General features: G+C 44.6%; 1 protein-coding gene across 1 annotated transcript in view; it reads right to left on the reverse strand.

Moving 5' to 3' along the window:
- The window catches only part of ALX4 (ALX homeobox 4), a 58666-nt gene that overhangs the window by 18721 nt on the left and 19197 nt on the right, over window positions 1–20748 (reverse strand). The window contains exon 2 of the mRNA XM_074998956.1: window positions 564–874. Coding sequence (XP_074855057.1) covers window positions 564–874 — 311 coding nt within the window. The remainder of the gene's footprint in view (window positions 1–563; window positions 875–20748) is intronic.

The following is a 20748-nucleotide window of genomic DNA, read 5'->3' on the forward strand; positions in this document are numbered from 1 at the left end:
TCCAATTGTGTCTCTGTGTTGTGATTCGACTCCCTGGCACAGGAGGTCATGGTGACTTTTGCCATCCCTCCCCAACTTGCCAGCAATGGGCCGTATCATGAGAAAGGTTGGTGCCACTGTGGCTAGTGAGCACATGCCCCCAGCGGATCCTTTTGGAGCAAAATAATTTACATGAGAGCCTCACAGGAGAAAGTATCCCTGGGGACTACCTGCTGTCTTGTTGCTTACCAAATTGCTCCATTAGCTCAGGGAACAGCGTGCCCCTCTGTGAACCTCAGAGGATACTGATGCAAAACAAAGAAGTCTGCATTAACATCACGCAGCAAGAAGGTACCCTGAGCTGGGGCGCCAATTGCCTAAGAGCACAGCCAGAGTATGTGGTACTTCTGCAGCTGTAACTTTTAGGCTCAGCTAAGATGTAACCTGGCAATATGGAGCCATATTTCAGCTCTATCAATCCTCAGTGAATTTGAAGACTCGCTATTTTGTTGCCTGGAAGGCCCTTGGTTCACACATTAAAGACCCCACTGCCCTGCCGCTACCGCAAAGCTTCCCCCCATTACCTGTACTCGGGCCTCAGTGAGATCAGTCCTCATGGCTAGCTGCTCCCTCGCATAGACATCTGGGTAGTGGGTCTTCTGGAAGACTTTCTCCAGCTCCTCCAGCTGGTAGCTGGTGAAGGTGGTGCGGTTCCGTCGCTTTTTGCCCTTGTTGCTCTCCGAGTCAGCCTTGTCCATGGGGCTGGGGAGGTCAGTGCTGGCCCTGTCCTGGGGCACCTTCACCCCAGTCTCCTTCACACTGAGGTAGCTGCCATCCATTCCTGCAGGGTCAGAGTTTGGCTGCAACTCAGCCTCTCCCAAGGAGCTCTCCTTCCCTGTTTGCGTGGGGAGGAGGGAAGGAAGAGAGAGAAAGAAAAGGATGTAAAGCCCAAGACAAATGAATCAATTTGAACAACAGTTGCCCCAGTAGGGAAAAGAAAAAACTCCAACATGGAGAACAAATGGTAAGGGAATGTTAGAGATGGGGTGAGGGAAGGAGCAGAGGCCAATGGGATTATGGGGCCCTAGGAAAGGCGAGGAGCAGGAGAGAGACGGGACGATGGGAGGTGGGTTAGAGATAGAATGTGCCAGAGCTGGGAGATGAATGGGAAGAGGGGAGGAAGGGGGAGGCTCTTTTTATGGCATAAGGAAGAGTAACAACATCTTAAGTTATATCCATCTGGAATTCAGATGAAACCCACAGCAGAAAGCGAGGCTGATGCTGCCAGGGCCAGAAGCATCCTGAAACGTCCTTTGGGTCCACTGGGAGACGCAGGAGTAAGGACTCCAGACTCTCAGAAAGTCCCTGGAACAAACAGAGCCAAACTAGCCTCCACTGCCCAGCTCTGGCTGGAGTTTTGGAAGCCTGTTTCAATGAGACGGTCAAAGCCAATTTGCGGGTGGGGTGGGGGACTGGAGAAGCCCCCACCCCATGGAATGAAAGTTGGTTCCTGCAGCTCTCTACACAGAGAAACTGCTGAAATTTGCACAGCCTGAGCACCAACCCAACTCTCCTTCCCTTTGCTGTTTTCCAGAGGACTCTGTCACTAGAGCTGAGCTCCAGGATGGAACTTTCCCAGGATTTGGCGGGAGGGGCTCACTTTCTGGGCCGTGAGGGTCAAACTTGACCCTAAATTGCACTGTTTTAAGTTCTGATGTTTATAAATCCAGTGAAGGCTGATCAAAGCAATATCATTCTCCATAGACCTACGTGTCCAGTACAGACTCCTGCGTAACAAAAGGGAGAACAGTGTATGGAGTGGCCGTCAGTGCCAGTGCAGACAAGTGCAATCTGCTCTCTCCTGTGGGAGGAGGTCATCTGAACAATGTCTGTCCATGCCCATATTATCTGAGCACCTCACAATGTTAATGTTTCACCTTCACAGCACTCCCCATGCTCCATTCTACACAGGGGAAAATGAAGCGTAGGAAGGCAGAGAGATTAAAAGAAGGTCATGTAGCAAAGCAAGGGATTGAACCCAGCCATCCCCGGTCAGCAGTCTAACTTCCTGACCATGCTGCTTCTCCTGTTGAATTCAGGTTACCGGAAGAACAATTGTAAGTGGCAGCTACCTATTACGTTCAATAGGTTCTGTTTCCCTGACATTTACACCCATATAGCTAGCTTCAGTGGTGTCAGGAGAATTATTCTGAAATACACCAGTGACAATGAGAGAGAAAGCAGACCCACTGCGTTTGGTTAGGGCTGTAGCAATTTTGGAAGAAATGAAGAAGAAAATTATAGTAATCACTGCAGGGAATGATAAAATAATAGTAATACAGGGAAAAAACAAAACAAGACCTATTCCATTTAAAGCCACAGAAACACACAGGGAATTCAATTTTAAAGGGGTATTTTATGGTGCTTCCCATCAAACTTTCCTCAGCAATTAAGAATTAACCAAGTGATATAAAAATAGTAGAGAGAAGAAAGAAGGTAATCATTTTATTGGTACTGTGTTAACTTCTTTCTCAGCCCATATCCACATAGCTAGACCCTCTTTGAGGCATCTTTAAAAACCGAGATATACACATAAAAGAAAAAGAAAAGAAAAGATTTCTTTAAATGCAGTGAGAAAAGGAAGGATCTCACTGACAATCTTTTAAGTGGCCATGAATGGTTTCTTTATTTTCTGTCCCCAACTGCTATGTTAAACAGCTTCTGTGTTCCACACCAGCAGTGGCTAAATTTCTGTGGTGGCTGAGGTGATGACCATGTAATGGCTTTGGGATCCCCCGGGCATGGAAGGCACCCTGGTTAAATAATGGGAATGAGGAAGTCCCGCTTGCTAATCCCAGCTCCAGTAGCAAGTGCCTTGGGCAACTCAGTTTCTCTCCAGGACTCACAGTCTCCATCTGTACAATGGGAACACTGCAGTAGTCAGTTATAAGCATTTTAGGATTAAGCAGATGCTAACTGTAAAGAAGGGTGTACACAAGCTATGTAATAGCAAGGTGATTTATTAAATACATAATAGCATATCCAGTACAGGGAAGATTTCTCTCCTTTTATAATTGACCATGATGTGCCAGACATGCATGTGTAGTTCTATAAAAGATTATGTCATATGGACATAAGAGAGCTGAATAATAAATCTGATCTATATGATTTATTATTAATCTCTCTTACATGAATATGTATTGTGTGTGTGTATGTGTAAGGAATGGAAAACTAAACTTGAAAAACTTGCTGATTCCACACCCTGTTCTCTCGGTTCAGCTTCTGCCTGTATTCTGCTAGTCACCAATAAACAAAGTTAGCCATGAAGAAATGGGAGTACTTTGGCTGAAGAGCTGTGATTCTTAAACACATTGTGGGCCACTGCACTCAGTCTTTGCAAAATGTGCTTCTGGGAACCCTGACATGATTGCAAAATCCATGAATAGTGCAGGTTAGTGCAGCCCAGAGTCACCAACAGAGCTACAAGGTGCCCATTACACACCCCGTCTTCAAAACAAGAGGTCATTCCAGACCCCAGAATGCACCTGAATAGCCAGGCCACGTGGAGCATCACATGTTGGGAACTATAGATCCTAAGGATGTCCTTCCATATTGAAGGTAGGAGTAGCAAAAATATGCTGCATTCTATGCAGATTAGGCATGGTCTGTGGGCTCTTGACAAATGCAAAGCCAAGCTGGACCAATGTGGTGGAGCAGTAGACTTCTAGGGCAGCCCCACTATATATAGTGCGAAAGGGGCAGCAGGGAAAGCCAGGACTCAGATGTCCCCACCAACCTACTCAATGTTGCACTGAACAGTAACGGACCCCACTTAGGAGTGGGTGGGTGTAAATTCAGCCTGGCTGTGCTGATGGTTCTCCCTTAACACTCTAGGTAAGCATATGCACTTATTTACACCCTGCTGTGTCTGTTGGATCAGTCAGCCGGTGCCGATTTGTGTGATCACATCCCCGCTTTGAGCAGAACTCTGCTGCTGCTTGGAAGCAGCTTGGTTTTTAACCCAACGTAAGAGGGTTCAGACTTGTCAGGACTCCAGGTTACTGAGAGTGGCTGTGGCTGTCAGCTTGCTCACTCTGCCCTGCGGTACCAACTTATGCTGTAGTACTAGCACCTGAGCACTGCCAGCCTGGTGTGTACCATCTTCCTCCTTGACCCCCCATCCTATGGGTGTTGTTAATGTGGGCTGCCCTACCAGGCCACTCCACCAGATTGGTCCAGCTTGGCTTAGCATTTGTCAAGAGCCCACAGATCATGCGTAATTTGCATAGAATGGGGCATATTTTGCTACTCCTGTCTTTCATATGGAAGGATATCCTTTGGAACTATAGCTCCCAACATACAGTGCTCCAGATGGCCTGGCTACTCCGGTGCATTCTGGGATGACCTCTTGTTTTGAAGCTGGGGTGTGTAATGGGCACCTTGAAGCTCTGTTGGTGACTCTGGGCTGCGCTAACCTGCACTATTCATGGATTTTGCAATCATGTCAGGGTTCCCAGAAGCACATTTTGCAAAGACTGAGTGCAGTGGCCCACAATGTGTTTAAGAATCACAGCTCTTCAGCCAAATTACTCCCATTTCTTCACAGCTAACTTTGTTTATTGGTGACTAGCAGAATACAGGCGGAAGCTGAACTGAGAGAACAGGGTGTGGAATCAGCAGGCTTTTCAAGTCTAGTCTTCCATTCCATGTTCGAGTCCTTGGAAATTAAAGATGGAAATGATACATTAGGTCTTCTCATCCACACCCCCTTTACCACTCCAAGATTGTTCCCTACAGTCCGTTCTCCAGCCCACTTTGAAACCTTGAGGCAAGGGATTTCCATCAGACTCCTTGGGTGACCACTCTCATGTACTAATGGCTTCCACCATTAGGATATTGTCCTTGCTATTTTGGTCAAGTAGGCATCCCATTGCTCTTAGCTCAGCCTCCCTGCCACAGACCCCCATACCAGTACCATCCCCCAAGCATTTTTCAAACATTTGTAGCTGAAAAAGAATGCCAGGCGCCAGGCAGAACCGGCAGCAGCAAGGACTTTGTGATGGTTGTAGCATTTGTAACAAGAACCACCCCGCTTTTGTCACTCTCCCCTCATCCTTTCCTGTGCTTGCACTGGCCAGAAGCACAAGGAGCATTTCCAGAATAACTTACACTGAATACATTGCCCTTATTAGATGATTTTCCTGTGAAGATCTCAAAGCACATTACAACAGGCAAGACCATAGCATTTGACACATTTAATAGATGGGGAAATTGAGGCACAGAGCAGGCCCATTTCTTGCCCTAGCTCATTTAAATGGGATGAGCAGACCTAAGACTAGGTCCTATTGTCTTGAAACATTGAAATATACCAAACTATGTGGTCCACAGAAATTAGAGGGAGAGAAAGCTTGTTCATTCCTTTTGGGTGTCTGTGCATGATTTCTTCTCCAGAGATTTGAGCACTCTAGCTGTAACTCTCCCAGGTGGTGAGGGACCCATCATGTGCCCGAGGGAAGACAGTTCCACAGTCCAATAGAGATGATCACCCAGGCTGGTAAAGGGCAGGGAACTGAAGTGCATTTTACATAAGTAGTCGGTCTGTGACACATACTCATACTTTCTACACACCTGTCAGATGTAGGGTGGGAGTTAAAAAAACACTGACTGGAGGAGTTGCAGATCACGTGATTAGATCACAGCTATGCTGTGCTACTCTGGGGTTCTGTTCCCAGCTAGGCCAGCGCACAACTCTGGCCAAGTCACCTCACTTGGCTGAGCCACAATTTGCTCGTCTGTAAGACAGACTCTTCCGCACCAATAGGCCCAAGTGGAAATGACTCGTGCTTTGAGAAGAAATTTGGCCCTGCCTCTAATTTCCAAGCACATTACATCTAAGGCAATGATCCTGCAAATTGTTGCATGTGGCTAAAGCCCTGTACCTGCCTGGAGCCCACTGCAGTGTCGGGCCTACTATAGACACTAATTGCAAGACAATCAGATCAGGAAAAGGCATTTGTACTGAAAATCCATGTCTCTCTCTTCTACTAGTACAGACCCTTAGCAATCACTAATGAGCCAAAGAGACCTGCAATAACCTGCCATTGCTAATGTGGGCTGTGTCCACGTAGTTCTAACTACGTTGCTGTTCTGACTTTACCACGTATCTTTAAGAACCACGAGATTCACGCTCCATCACTGGATCATAGCTGTTAGTGAAAGACGAGCCTCGTAAGCCCTCTCTAGCCCATCCCTCCTCCTGAGTGGTGCCTAATCTAGTATTAAAGGGTTGCCTTAGGTCTCAATTGTGGCTTTGTCATGAACCTTGAAGAAAGGGCAGCCTGAAACATCCTGCCTACCAGCATGGGATAGATTAGAGCAGCTCTGAGAATGCTATGTCCCATCCTCTTCCCTCCTCCTTCACCTCTGAGCGGCTATCTGTGAGGTGGGTAACCAGCGCAAAGGAGTAAGGAGTATCCAAATGCTCAGAGGAATGTGGGTTCCTAAATCTCATTGAAATCAATAGGAGTTTGGCACTTAGAACCCTTTGCAGGCCTAGGCTGAGAAGAATTTTGGTTAGCCACCATGTAAAACACACACTGCTAAGATACACACAGAATGTTGCATGGATGGCTAGAAAGTGTTTACGTGCCACTGCCCTCCACTGAATGGACCCAGAACTGCCCAAGCTAGTTGCTGACAGAGCAGCTCTACACCCCTTTCTCTCCAGCAGGTTAAATGAAGCCATATTCTAGCCCCTATTTATTTGAGTAATTGTGTTTATATTGGTTTTAATTCCCCAGGCCCAATTTTTTGGAGATTCTTTAGCTTAATCTGGGCCCTTCCCACCATTTTCAAATCCCCGTTTTAACATCACAGCTAAACCTTCCCCCAGAAGGAGACAGGGGAGCAGATTAGCTAGCAAGAAAGATTTACGTCAAGCACCCACTCCATGGACTTGGCCATCTGTGGGAAATAGATGCAGTCTTTGTGATCCTGCCTAGCTAGCAGATGTTGAAGCTATTATATTTTTTCCCCAAGTTGTCTGTTACAGCCCTTTATTTATGTCTCCTGTCTGCTTCTTCAGCTGAGAAGATGACACATAGCTGTCATTTAAAAGCCGCGCCAAGTACGTGGCTAAAAGATAAAATGGAACTTCTGGATTTAGGCTCACAAAAGCCCAACCACTGAGAGTTATTCCTGTTCAGTGATCAGAGAGCTTGCCCTGCATCTGCCCAAGCCCAGAGGAAAACTCAACCCGAAGACCTGAATTGTTTGGCTTTTATCACTTCATTAAAGGTTACTGGGTGTTGCACAAAGCCTCTCCTCCTGTGGGATCCCAAAAAGAGAGTTTCATTTTTAGTGGGGAACAAGTGTTCCCTGTCTCTGGGGTGGGATATGACAGCTGTTAGACTTCTCAGAGCAAGTAGCAAAGAGTACACCGCTTACTTGAAAATGTAAGGGGGATTTAGGCATAATAGCTGTTATTTAATTAACCCAACTGGAATCAGGCCTCACCACCATTAGCACTGACACTTACTCTCAAGGTTCCCATTGCATGGCTGGCTCACGAACATGAAAAGTACCCAGGGCTGCTTTATGATCACAAGTGGTTAGCATAAGGAATGTAAGGTGGATCCATAAACAGGGCTTAATACTGCTCTCACGTTGGGTTAACTCCTTCTGTTGCAAAGGCACCATGTCGCTCCTGCTTTGCTCCCCGTGAAAGAAGTACCTGGCCTCCTTGTAGGTTTTGCACCGGTTTCTAGACAGGTAAATAGAGGAGGTTGCTCACAGTCCATGCGTGCTTTGGCAGCTCAATTAACCTCTTGAGTGCTGGAGAAAATACCAGATAACATGAGGCAAAAAGCACTTCCAATTCTCCTTCCCTCTCACATCTGCCATGTTGCCGCTGAAATGCTGATGTTCTGACAGACCAGCTTTTCGAGGAGTTTAACACTGAAATGCAGCAGTTCAGGGTTAAGGACAGGAGCCCATTACCTGAGCTTCTTCTCCAGGTGCTAAAATCCAGGTGCTGACTGAAAGCTCATGTCGGTTGCTGTGCCCTTTGGAGCAGGTTTAGTCCATGGCATGCTATGCTGTTCATGGGTCATTTCTGCATGAGGCTGTCTTTTTGGGTCTTCTACCATCATTATGCAGGTGTACATGATGGGCTGGAGTCCTGCATGAATGCTTGGACTTGGGATCCTTTGTTTACCCACACCAAAGGAAAAAATCTGGCTTGTCTTGCAGAAACTGAAGAAAGTTGGTGACCTCCCTCAGAATTCTGGGTAACTGCCTCACTTGTGGTAAGGTACATGTTATTTTGTGTTTGTCTGGAGGAGAAGACTGGATGGAACTGAGGAGTATGTGGCTATGTACCACTGTTCTCTGCTGAATGGACCTACAACAACCCAAGTCTGTGTCATAGTCCCTGTCCTGCTAGCTGCTGATGAAGACACTTTAACTCAAATGGTGGAGGCTGTGTTTTCGGAGCAGTAGGATATGTATTCCTATTCCTCTGCTCCTGTGATGCTCCAAATGGGTCAAAATTGCAATATAAAGACAAGTGTGAAGTTCCCTGTTGGTGCTGGCCACAGTTATGGTAGAGTATGAAATGGCTACAAACACAGAGCAGTCTGCCCAGAACAAGCCTCCTCCTGGCAAGACAGTAAGAAGGCCAGATTCTTTCTATCTAAGGTGCTCATTGTAACAGGAGTTAAGCCCTGCCTCATCAAGAAAGACCTGTTTTCCAGGCAGAGCAGATGGCGAGGCTAACACTGTGTGAGACCTGGAGCAGCCAGAGGAGAACATACTGAATATTTATAGATGTCGTCCCCAACACACTGGCCTGAAAAGATCCTGAGTTTGAGTGCCTAGACCAGAAGTCATGTCAAAGGTGCTGCAGGTTACGCATGGTATGTTGGTCCATTGTCTTTGTGGTCATCTGACATCTGATGTGCAGCTTACAACACCAGTTCTGTCCCCAGTGTCTATGTCCCCAAGACTTGCATGAGAGTCAGCCCCACTGCACATGATTCCTACTGACTGGCTGGCTATGTTTTGTTTTTATAATCCCTATCTGGGTTTATAGAATAATAGAGATGATCTGTAAACCTGAACTTCAGTGCACTAACAAGATTGCACCATGTCAGTTCCAGCAAGTGAGTCTGTGTGTTTTGCTGCATGAGTAATTTTATTCTCTATAGTTATTGCTGTTTTTTGGGGTTTTTTTTTAAACTAAGTTTTTTGGTTTTTTTTTAATCCCATAAAACATCTGCTTTAGAAGCACATGTTGCTTTGTTTACTGAGCAGTTGAATTCATACACCCTGTGGCTACTTGGGAAGGACAACATCTGTTTAAATGCAGCTGGTATTTTCTGATTCTCTCTCATGCTAGTGAAAGGACACCTACTTTTGTATAAGACAACACACTCTGAAGGCCCGGAACCAAGGCCATGGCTGGAGTTAATGTCCTGAGTTCTTCTTACCATAGCATTTAGCTAAATGAGAAGGAAAGACAGAGCTGGACAGTAAAACATTTACCACTGATTTAGCCTGAAGCTTATGCCATTGCTCACTTTCCCACTTCCAGCATGGAAATACTGGAATGAACTGGTGTGCGTACATGTGCTTGCCACTGCCCTCTGCTGAACAAGCATAAAATTCCTCAGCTGTGTGTCATAGGTACTTTACTGCAGACAACTCAAGGAGATTACTGCTTAGTTCAAGATCTTGTGCGGTTGGGAGTAGAAAGATCTTAGTTCGCTCTTTGCTAGTTCCATTAATTTCTGAACCGTCATAGTTTTCAGCATTGCAACAAATGTGAAATTCACCAATGGCAGCAGATGAGTTACACAATATGTTAGAAACCTCCTGCAGCCTTAATTAAGACCAGCTATGGGTGGCACTTTAAATGAAATTAACATGATCATTAAAAGTGAAGCTCACTGTTGTATACAGGTCCACTCAAAAAGGCCTATGTACTTCTAATGTCCTACTTAGCCAGCATTCCTCCCTTGGGTTGACTATGACCTGCTAATAAGTTTTTGAACACAATTTGCCCTGTCAGCATTAGCTGTACAGGCCTCTATAAAGTCACCTAAGCTAAATGGGCTAGCTACTGGATTTTAACGCATCACTTTTTTCCTAATTGTCTACGTGTCTTTAAAGAGCTGCGGAGTAAATTCTAACCCAGCTTCTGGGCTCACTTCCCTGTCTCCATAAAAATATGTGTGAGCTATTCCAAGTCTATAAAAACTCTGCTTTTTCCTGCAATTATATTACACTGTTGCTGTCTCAGGGCATGTTTACATTCTTGTGCTGCTATAATAAAATGCTTCTTACTGCAACAGAACGTTTTTTTCTATTGTTGTAGGTAAGGGCAGTAGGTACAATTCTTCCATTGACCTATCAGTGACTACCCTTTGGCCACAGCTCCAAGTGATCTAACTTGGATTGTATAATTTGTAAGTGCAAACCAGGCATAACTCATTGCTTTTAACAAGAAAGGTGCTAAACTCCCTATTTCCGTGAGGTTTACTTTAAATGGGAGCCTCTATGGTGCAGAAAGAGGAAAAAGATTAATTTGCAGTGCATTGTAAACAAATTAGCAGCTTCCTTTAGATTTGTGCTTTGATAGCCTTCTTGATCAGGAAACTCTGGGGCACCTCAGTAAGTTCTGGATGTGAAAGAAAATGTTTGAATCTCCCAGTCAGAAGCAGGTGTTGAAAATAACAGCCCTGGTCAATGACACTCTTGGACCTTTTAAGTAGCCAGGGGCCTAAAAAGATCCTTGGACACAGTATCTGAATAATGAAAGGTGGGTACCCCCTTTTATTAAGAGGACAGAGGTGTAGCTGTGTTTGTAGCTTCAAAACAGCAGGCAATCCTGTGGCATGTAAAAACTAATAACTGTATTAGGTCAGGAGCTTTTGTGGGTACACCCCACATCATTGAGTGAAAGAAGTGAGTTTTACCCTCAAAAGCTCATGCCCTAACAAAGTGTTAGTCTCTAAGGTGCCACAGGGCTGCTTATTATTGAGAGGACAGAGAGCCAATAGTCATCTCCTTCATGTATACCCAGAAAACTGACTTTGCTTCTATCTTCTCTGCAATGAACCTCATCCCTTTAACCTTTAAAGGCCAAGTCTTGGCTAGACCCTGCATAACCTGAAATGCCGAACAATCAGGGTCAAATGGAGGTGAAAGTTATCAGTGTGATCATCCAAATTACTCATATGGATTTCGCCAAATCTTTAGTCTAAGCACTGGAAGGATGAGATAACTCCAGGCCCCACACAGAAATCAGCCACCTTATTACAGAAGGAAAACCCCACTTCAAAGCTTTCTCCACTAAAGGGATTTGAATGTAGCTCCAGAGGAGGGCTGTGGTATGGTTTAAACTCTGTAGCGCATACTTTTATCACAGGGTAGTAGAAACACAGGGCTGAGGGACCTTGAGAGGTCATCAAGTCCAGCCCTCTGCACTGAGGCAAGCATAAATAAACATCTCTGACAGGTGTTTGTTAAACCTGTTCTTAAAAACCTGCAATGAAGGGGATTCCACAACCTGTCTCAGAAGTCTGTTCCTGATCTTTATGACCCTTAAAGTTAGGCTATCTTCCCTAGTATCGAACCTAAATCTCCCTTGCCACAGATCGAGCCCACTATTTTTGCCCTACTTTCATTGGACTTAACAAGAATTTAAAGAACCCCTTAATGCATCTGAAGACAGTTGTCAGGTCACCGCTCAGTCTTTTGTCATGCCTTAACACACCCTATTTTTTTAACCTTTTGTCATAAGGCAGGTTCTCTAAACCTTCCATAACTTCTGTTGCTGTAATCTGGACTCTCTCCAATTGTCCCCCTCTTTCCAGAACTGGATGCAGTGCTTTATCTCACCAGCCCTAGAGCAAGACACTTATCTCCTATGTCTTACTTATGACATTCTTGTTAATGTATCCTGTTAGTAAGTTTTTTTACACGTACATCTCATTGCTAACTCATATGCAATTTCTGACCACCTATCACCTCCAGATCCTTTCCTGCAGTACTAACACCTACCGAGCTGTTCCCCTTGGGTAATTATGCCTTCGATTACGCCTTCTAAAGAGAAGTACTTTGCACTTGTCTTTATTGAATCTTATCTTGTTGATTTCAGGTTAATTCTCCAATTTTTCAGGGGCATTTTGTATGCTAATCCCCTTCTCCAAAGTCCTTGCAAACTCTTCCAGGTTGCTACCGTCCACAGATTTTATAAGCATATGCTCCACTAAATTATTCAAGTCATTCATGAAAATATTGACTAGTCCTGGACCCAGACTGGCTCCTGCAGGCCCCCCACTAGATAAACCCTTCTAATTCACAGTAAGCCGCTACTAAGTACTCTTTGAATATGATCTTTTAAGCAATTTGTTCAACCACCTTATAGTCACAGCATGATTCAACTCATCACGCTGCAAAAGTGCCAAGCTGGACAGGGCTTATATGATTTGTCTGCCTTTTACCACCAGTCTGTCATGCTCCCTTGCAAAAGGAACAGATTAAACAGTCATGTCTAGAATACATCATTGAAACTCAGCTGCGTCATCACAGAGGTGACGAGACGCTTACTTTGTGAATAACGAGGGGACTGAATGGAGGGAAGAAAGCAGTTTAGAGTCATTTTGTCTTGACCTGAGTAAGAGCTCAGTCACTTTAGCATTATGGGATGTTGTTTGAAACCAGTGACAAGCAAACCTCAGAGGCCTTGGAGAGGCAATCCAAAGGGACATCCGAAATGGTGGAGGCTTATTGAAAACTTATCAAAACTATGACCCTGATCCAGCAAAGCACATAAGCATGTGTAGCCTTGTTGATTGCAGTGTGACTACTCATGTTTAATGTTAACTATGTACCTAAGTACTTTGCTGGATCATGCTCCTTGTGAACCCCCTGGGATGGCAGAACTGATCCAACAGTCTCCCAGTTTAGGTTCCCATGAAGTTTCCGGTGCTTCCTAATTCTGGGCCAGAAACAACACAATAGAGGTAATTTGAAGACACAAAATTATTTGGATCCAGATCTCAACAAACCCAAGAGTCTGGAGGTGTTTGTGTCGGGGGCACATTCAAAGTCTGACTTCTGTTTTTTTGGAGGCGGCAGCTCCAGTCCGGACAATGGGGCTATATATGGGGTGGAGGTTGGGGGGCAGGCGCTAAGGCTTGCAGTTTGGCTGGGCACTGCGCCTCTCCCTTCCAAACTATACTCCTGATCAGAGGGACTAGTTCAGATCCATCGCTAATCAAGAACAGTGCGTCTTTGGAGAATTTTGTACTTTCATTATCAGCTGGAAATTGGAAATCAAGGTAAAGAAAAAAGAACAGAAAAAAAAGTTGAACTCTGAACTACAAAATAGTTTGCTTTTGAATTTTGGTCCAGGTACTTTATCAAACTATTTTGCCAATTTCTAAACAAGTGATCACTAAAAAAAAAAATTCTGGAGCAAAAAAAAAAAAAAAAATTTTTTTTCCTCTTCCTACCTAGCTGCTTTGCTAAACAGGCCTGTTCTTAGAAATAAGGCCAAAACTTACCTCCATTCTCACTGCACATTACCAAAGCCTGTGCCTGGGCTAGGATTGGGACTTGTTACTGTCCCAACAGGCATGAAACTTCTGTAAATATAGTTGACAGAAATTTGGATTCCAGGAGCCACATTCTACCAGTGTCAATGGATGCAGTGGGGTAGAGGTTGGAAAAGGAGCCAACATCAGCAAGACAAGACTCTTTGGCCCTAAATAGTATTAGATGGTAGTGAGGCAGCCTAGAGGATGTTCTCAACTCCTTCATTCCATCGGTACCCCCGCTGTGCTAAATGTGAAAGACAGACACAGAAATCTGTGTGACAAAAGGTGCTTTAGTCTTAGGACTTGTCTACACTACAACCCTGAAGCTGCAACCGGTTCAGATGTGCTGCTATAGCACTTAATGAAGATGCTACCTGTGCCAATGGGAGAAGTTCTCCTGTTAGTGTAGGTATCCCACCTCCGTAAGTTGAAGGGAGAAGCCCTACACTGTTGGCTATACTGCGAGTTATGGATGCTGTAGTTGCACCAATATAACTGTGTAGCATAGACACGGCCTTAGCTGGTCTGAAATATGTGCCAGCACCTAGAACATAATATCTTTCTGAACTGCTATCAATGTGATATGTTCTTCATGTAAATCACAGAACAGATGTCCCTCAACTAGCAATAAAGAAATGGTCTGAGTTTGACCTGCCTGGAAACTTCAGATGCCCCTTACACAGTCTAAACAAATATTTATTTAAATTACTCAAAATGCCCCCGTCTTTTATATGTATCCCAGAAGAGAGCCATAAACCATCTACAAACAGGACTCCATTAACCTCTGCTGCCCTGAGTTAGAGGAGCATATTTCAACTGCAGTTAAATTGAAGTTTAATAAACTCTTGGCCTCTGTTGGCTCCCTCCACAGTTCCCCTTCCCCCTCTGTCTTTACTCCGTGACTTATTACATTGGCATTCCCTATGAACAGCAGCTGCCAATATGGGGGACTCATTAGTGCTGCTCTTGCTTCTGATGTGACTGGTGAACCACCTAACAGCGTTCAATCAATCACAGCTCTAAGCAGCGGCTACAATCTCACACCTCTTATTTTTTCAGTGGGGGAAGTGATCTAGAGGCCCTTTCTGGCCTTAAACTCTATGTCATTATGTGACTCCCCAAACTGGGACTGGTCTTTTGACTGAAGAAGGTTAGATGCAAATCTCTCTCACCACAGCCTTTCCTCAGTGGGTAAGGAGGACGCGTTCATCCCCGAAGTTTGGAACTCATTCCACTAGCCCTGGGAATATGGGATCAAGCTGGGTCTTGAACTTGGATGACAGGCGGCCTCCATCCACAGACACAACCAGCATGAGCGTGTGAAGATGCAACTGCCAAAAGTTTTCTGTTTTAACACAGCTGATTTATTCATGTGAACACATACCTGCGACCCCCATTATTCTCCCCTTTCATTGGTTCTTGCGATCCAGTCAGGGAATAGAAACACCGTCACATGATTTGGGCAGCCAATAACACACCACAATGGCCCAAGAGTCAAAATACTTTGCTTATATTCAATCCAAAGGCTGAACAGGACCCACAGAAATCATATAGCAAATGCATGCAAATAACAAAGACAGCCACAGAACTTGTGATCAATTTAACTTCTTAGCTTGTAAGGGAGCTAAATTCATAATAAATCTGAAATCTATAGCTGAGCTAGCTGCAGTCACAACTTGCCATCCCGGCTCAGGATTGATCTTTTTAAAATGTATTTAGCACAGACAAAAGAAAATAAATTCCATTTTAAATTCCACTGGATAATGTAGAGCAATGAAAACATTGACACAATTGCACTGTTTGTGGAACTACTAAAGAGGTGATGACTTAGATAATGGATAAATTGTTCATTTGAAATCATTCAGTATAGGTTGAACCTCTCTAACCTGGCGCTCTCTCGTCCGGCAACATCCGTAATGCATCATGATTTTAATTAGCCAGACAACAATTTATCATGGGCGTGGCCAAGTTTCCTGTGGTCCCCTTTTGGGTTGTTAAGTACCAGAATAAATTACCTAGGAAGGTGTAGAATCTCCATCATTGGAGATATTTAAGAAAAGATCAGAAAAATAACTAACAGGGATGATGCAGATGGTACCTGGTCCTGTCTTGACAGCACGGGATTGGACTTGCTGACCTCTTATGGTCCCTTCTAGTTCTATGATTACATGATTCTACAGTCACCAGTCTTGGCTCTCAGTGTTCTGTGCTGTTACTTAGCTGTTATTTACCCCCAAATGTCTTCTGAGAGCCCAGTAAGAAATGGAAGTGTTGGTAATGCTGCTAGACATCATTGACCTCTGTGGTCTGGGAAATTCTCTCATTAGGCACCGGTGAGGTCTCAAGGGTACTGGACTAGAGAGGTTCAGCCTGTAGTTCTTCTCGCTGCAGCCTATGAAATGGTGAATTTTGTTTCACTTCAAATGTTAGCAGTGCCTGTAATAAATTTTAATTCTCACAAATGCACAATAAATCTAAGATTATACCAGTCCAACAGAATTTTTCTTCCTGCTTTTTATACTTTACTGTTCTGGCCTTGTTGCCACAACCATTTGTTTCTGTCCGGTTTTCCAATACACCACCTCTTACTACCCTGCTTTCCTACAGGGTTGAGTCTGCATTATTGACTTCAATGGGAATATGGACATTGACTTTAATGGGAACTGGATCAGGTTCAAAATGTTATGTAGTAAACATATGATAGAAAAATCTTATGTGATTATGTAATAAAAGACATACAGGCAGAAGGGGGTTAAATGAAATTCCACTGATCATTTTAATATTGTTATTTCCTAACTTTTAAGTTCTTGACTTTGCAATCTTAATAAAATTCTCTTTAAGGAAAAAATACATCTAAAATCTTAAATTTAAATAAAGAAAATGAAACATTCCCCCCTCTCAAATATTCTATCATGTAACATTATATTATTTCATATTCACATAAGTCACCAGCCAGGTTGGAACTATTAGATCAATCGCTCAGACATCTTCCCTTTGAGATAACAGAGTAATTGCTAGCAGTAGTAGATTGTCATCCTCAGTGTGGACCAGCACCAGAGCGGGCTGGCAGACTTTGCCAGAGGATTTCACAAATATTTGCTTAGAGCAGAGGAATGGTATGATTCAGGAATCTTGGGTGCCATTTCATGCTCTGGAGGGAAGCATGCACTGGTAGCAACAGAGTCTTCTGATTCTTTCCCCCAAGCATGACCCCTTCTGCCCCTTTCCCTCCAAACTGTCCCTGTCCTGGTCCCATCTCTTCTTCACATTGGCTCCTCAGGGCAGGTCTACAGTAGGGGTGAAAGTCAATCTAAGATACGCAACTCCAGCTATGAGAATAGAGTAGCTGGATTCAACATACCTTCAGTCGACTTTACCCACTGTCCCCACGGAGGAAGGTTGACTGTAAAAACTCTCCTGTTGACTTCCCTTACTGCCTGCAGTGGAGACACCCTGAACATTGGATTTAGCACATCCCTGCTAGACGTGCTAAATAGAGCCCTGGAAGATCGACCTCTGGAACGTAAGCACAGGTGTGGTCTCCATCCAGTCTCATTCTCTTCCCCTAGCCAGTCCCAGCCTCCTTACCTCAGGCTTCTCATCTCAGCCCCATTTTCATTGCTCAGTTATGGTTCTTCAATCGGGGAACAAGAGACACAGGCTAATGCATCTGACTGCAGCTAGACTACACAGATCAGATTTCAAAGATGAAATGAATGCCTCACACACACTCTACAGACCAAGGATTACTCACAGAGAATGTTCAGCAAATAATCTTGGATCAACACATCTGCAAAAATCATACATTTCTCATGCAGAGTTCACAAACAGAAAAAAGGATAAATTAATGCAGCTCCAGTCCTTGATTGTGACTTTTATCCCTTGACTTCACAATCTGATCTGAGGGTGGGGTGGGGGAGAACTTTGTGAATGCACAGAGGTCTAGTAAATATAGGAGATCTTTGGATGGGAAAAGGGCCTTGTCCACAGAAAGCAGATTTTATGTCCAGGATTATAATCCTTAAATTCTGCCTCTTCTAATCAGAGTGCAAGTGGGGAAAAATAGCCAGGCAAATTTGATGGAGCATGTGAGCCACAGCAGGTATATGTGAATGGTGTGTGTGTGTGTGTGCGTGTGTGCACGCACGCACGCACGCGCATATGTAGGTACTAAAGAATAGGAAGGGTAAAAATCAATGGTCATAATAAACTGAATTGCACAAACATTTGTCAAAGACACATGTCCACAGGGTACTTATTGTCTCACAATTTCATCTCTGACCATAACCAAGCTGTCCCTGCTCCCACTCATTTCCTTCCGCTCAGTTCTTTAGTGATGGGCCTATCTGCAGGGGTCTGGAAAGAATGAAATTAAGGAAGAAGAACAGATAAACAATTCAGGTTCCAGTGCCTGAAGAATCATGGAATTCACCACAGGGAATGGGGAGGAGGGAAGGGAAAGGAGGGGAGATATTTGTTCAGCAGAGACTCTGATTCCAAAACTGTCCCCAGACTCCTGGGTCAGTGGAATGGCTGAGAGGAAATTTGCTGTGTTTGGGATGTTCTTGTTTTTGTTTTCCAAATAGGAATCTTGCTTCACTGCCTCCTCAGCTTTTTAAATCCCTTTGCATTTGGGTCCCTAAAAAAGGCCAAAAAGTACAGGAGAGATTTCCCTCCTTGAGCTTTTTTGAGGCCAGTTTTGTTCATGACACTACAGGCCTCTCAGGAGAAAAGATGTAGTCAGAAGTGAATAATGCTTTTCCTGACTGTACAGCTCCTTCAGCGGAAACAGTTAGACCATCTCCCACTGAGCCTGTATATTTCCAAAAGTTGGGACTTCAGAAATCCAGCTTCAGGCCTGGGGGACGCTCTGGAAGTGCTGCCCCAGGTGCAAGCCAGAATGGAGGAAGCATCATTTTTGTGTCTTTGAAAACCACAGGGTCTAAGCTAAACAGTTAAGTGATGGTAATGAGAAAATACTGCATGTGGAAACCAAGGTCACCGGGACTTTCTCAGGGTATGGACTAATGGTTCAAATGGTGGTGGTGGTGGGAGATGAGAGCTTGAAGTTTTGAATTCTTTACTGGGAGACTCTGCCCCCGTTTTCTGTTTGTAAAATGTGGGTGATAATATTTACCTTCCTCGCTGGGAGCAGGGAAGTTGTGGTGCTGAAATGCTACAATAAGAAGCAAGACAAATAATAGGAATTACTAGGGACCATTCACTTTGATTGCCTTTGTTGAAGGACAAGAGAAATGTTCAAAGTATTAGCAAATAAAGAAGACAGCAGTTCTCAGTGGAATAGGAATGAGCCCTGATCCTCCTAAGTATGTAGGCTCCTAACTACTAGTGAAAACAATGGACCTTTGAGGATCTGTTCCATGGAATCTTTTGTCTTTGGTTTGTTTGTGTGACTCCAGAAAGGGGCAGGTGGACAACATTACTACCAACTGATGACTGCTCAGCTGCCAGCATGAAGTGCGTTTGATGGCTCTTAGGTTAGTTTCTAGCAGACAACAATTTACCTCACAAAGGCTATGTCTACACGTGCACACTACATCGAAAGTAGCAACATCGAAATAGTCTATTTCGATGAATAACGTCTACACGTCCTCCAGGGCTGGCAACGTCGACGTTCAACTTTGACGTTGGGCAGCACCACATCGAAATAGGCGCTGCGAGGGAACGTCTACACGCCAAAGTAGCACACATCGAAATAAGGGTGCCAGGAACAGCTGCAGACAGGGTCACAGGGCGGACTCAACAGCAAGCCGCTCCCTTAAAGGGCCCCTCCCAGACACAGTTGCACTAAATAACACAAGAGCCACAGAGCCGACAACTGGTTGAAGACCCTGTGCATGCAGCATGGATCCCCAGCTGCTGCAGCAGCAGCCAGAAGCCCTGGGCTAAGGGCTGCTGCACACGATGACCATAGAGCCCCGCAGGGGCTGGAGAGAGAGCGTCTCTCAACCCCTCAGCTGATGGCTGCCATGGCAGACCCCGCTATTTCGATGTTGCGGGACGCGGATCGTCTACACGTGCCCTACTTCGACGTTCAACTTCAAAGTTGAAGTTTAAGTACAGTCAACTTCAAAGTAGGGCGCTATTCCCATCCCCTCATGGGGTTAGCGACTTCGACGTCTCGCCGCCTAATGTCGATTTCAACTTCGAAATAGCGCCCAACACGTGTAGCCGTGACGGGCGCTATTTCGAAGTTGGCGCCGCTACACCAAAAACACCAACACCAACACCAAACACCAACACCAAAAACACCAACACAAGTGGCACTAATTGTCTCCATCCCTGCACAGACCCTAAGACTAACAGGGAGGCAGAGATTAAGATTCCCTGCAAATCTTAGGTCAGGTCTGAAGCACATAGGCAGGGATATTTTACAGGATCTGTGTTGTGGATAAAAACCTCCACTTTACAAGGCTGTTAAATATGCCAGTACTTTTCACATGTGCTTTCTATGGGACCATAGTAACAAATAATATATACGCCTTGGGGCCCCGTATGCCTTCTTCTACAGTTCTCTCGGTTTATACAAACAGATTAATTTCTGGTGGGGGGTTGAGATTGAATGACCTGTTTATTGGGATTTGTTTTGACACAAGAGAAAGCAATAATGGATAACAAGACAGAAGAAGATGTAGCTATTACCCTTGTTCACCTGAATCATTAGGCAGTATTTAGGGTTTTTCATGAGAAGTTGATGATGGAGTCAGATATTTGTTTGATATAATATTTATTTAGAAAGAATGAGCATAATGTTCTGTTTCCCTGAGCATAGAGTGCATCAAACAACAGGAGCCCATTTTTGCTATTGTTGTTCAATATTCCAAACTTCATTTTCCAGCCAGCACTCTACCCTAAAACCTCTCTCTCAGGGTTACTTTACAGGAACTTTTCTGGCTGACCTTGACTTCCTCATTGCTTTTTCTGTCTGCTTTTGAGGTGGTTCTAACTGAGTTCATTCATACACAGCTCCACCAAAACAGTACCCAGCCCTCTGCATTTCCATTCAGTTCCCAGCAAACCCTCTGCTCGCATGGCCCAGCTCCTAACCCACATTGCACATGGCTAGTGTGCTGTGTGCTATAGGACTGGAAGAGACCTTGAGAGGTCATCAAGCCCAGTCCCCTGCCCTCACAGCAGAATCTAT

The sequence above is a fragment of the Carettochelys insculpta genome, chromosome 6 (genome assembly GCF_033958435.1).
Source record: "Carettochelys insculpta isolate YL-2023 chromosome 6, ASM3395843v1, whole genome shotgun sequence".
Lineage (NCBI taxonomy): Eukaryota > Metazoa > Chordata > Testudines > Carettochelyidae > Carettochelys > Carettochelys insculpta.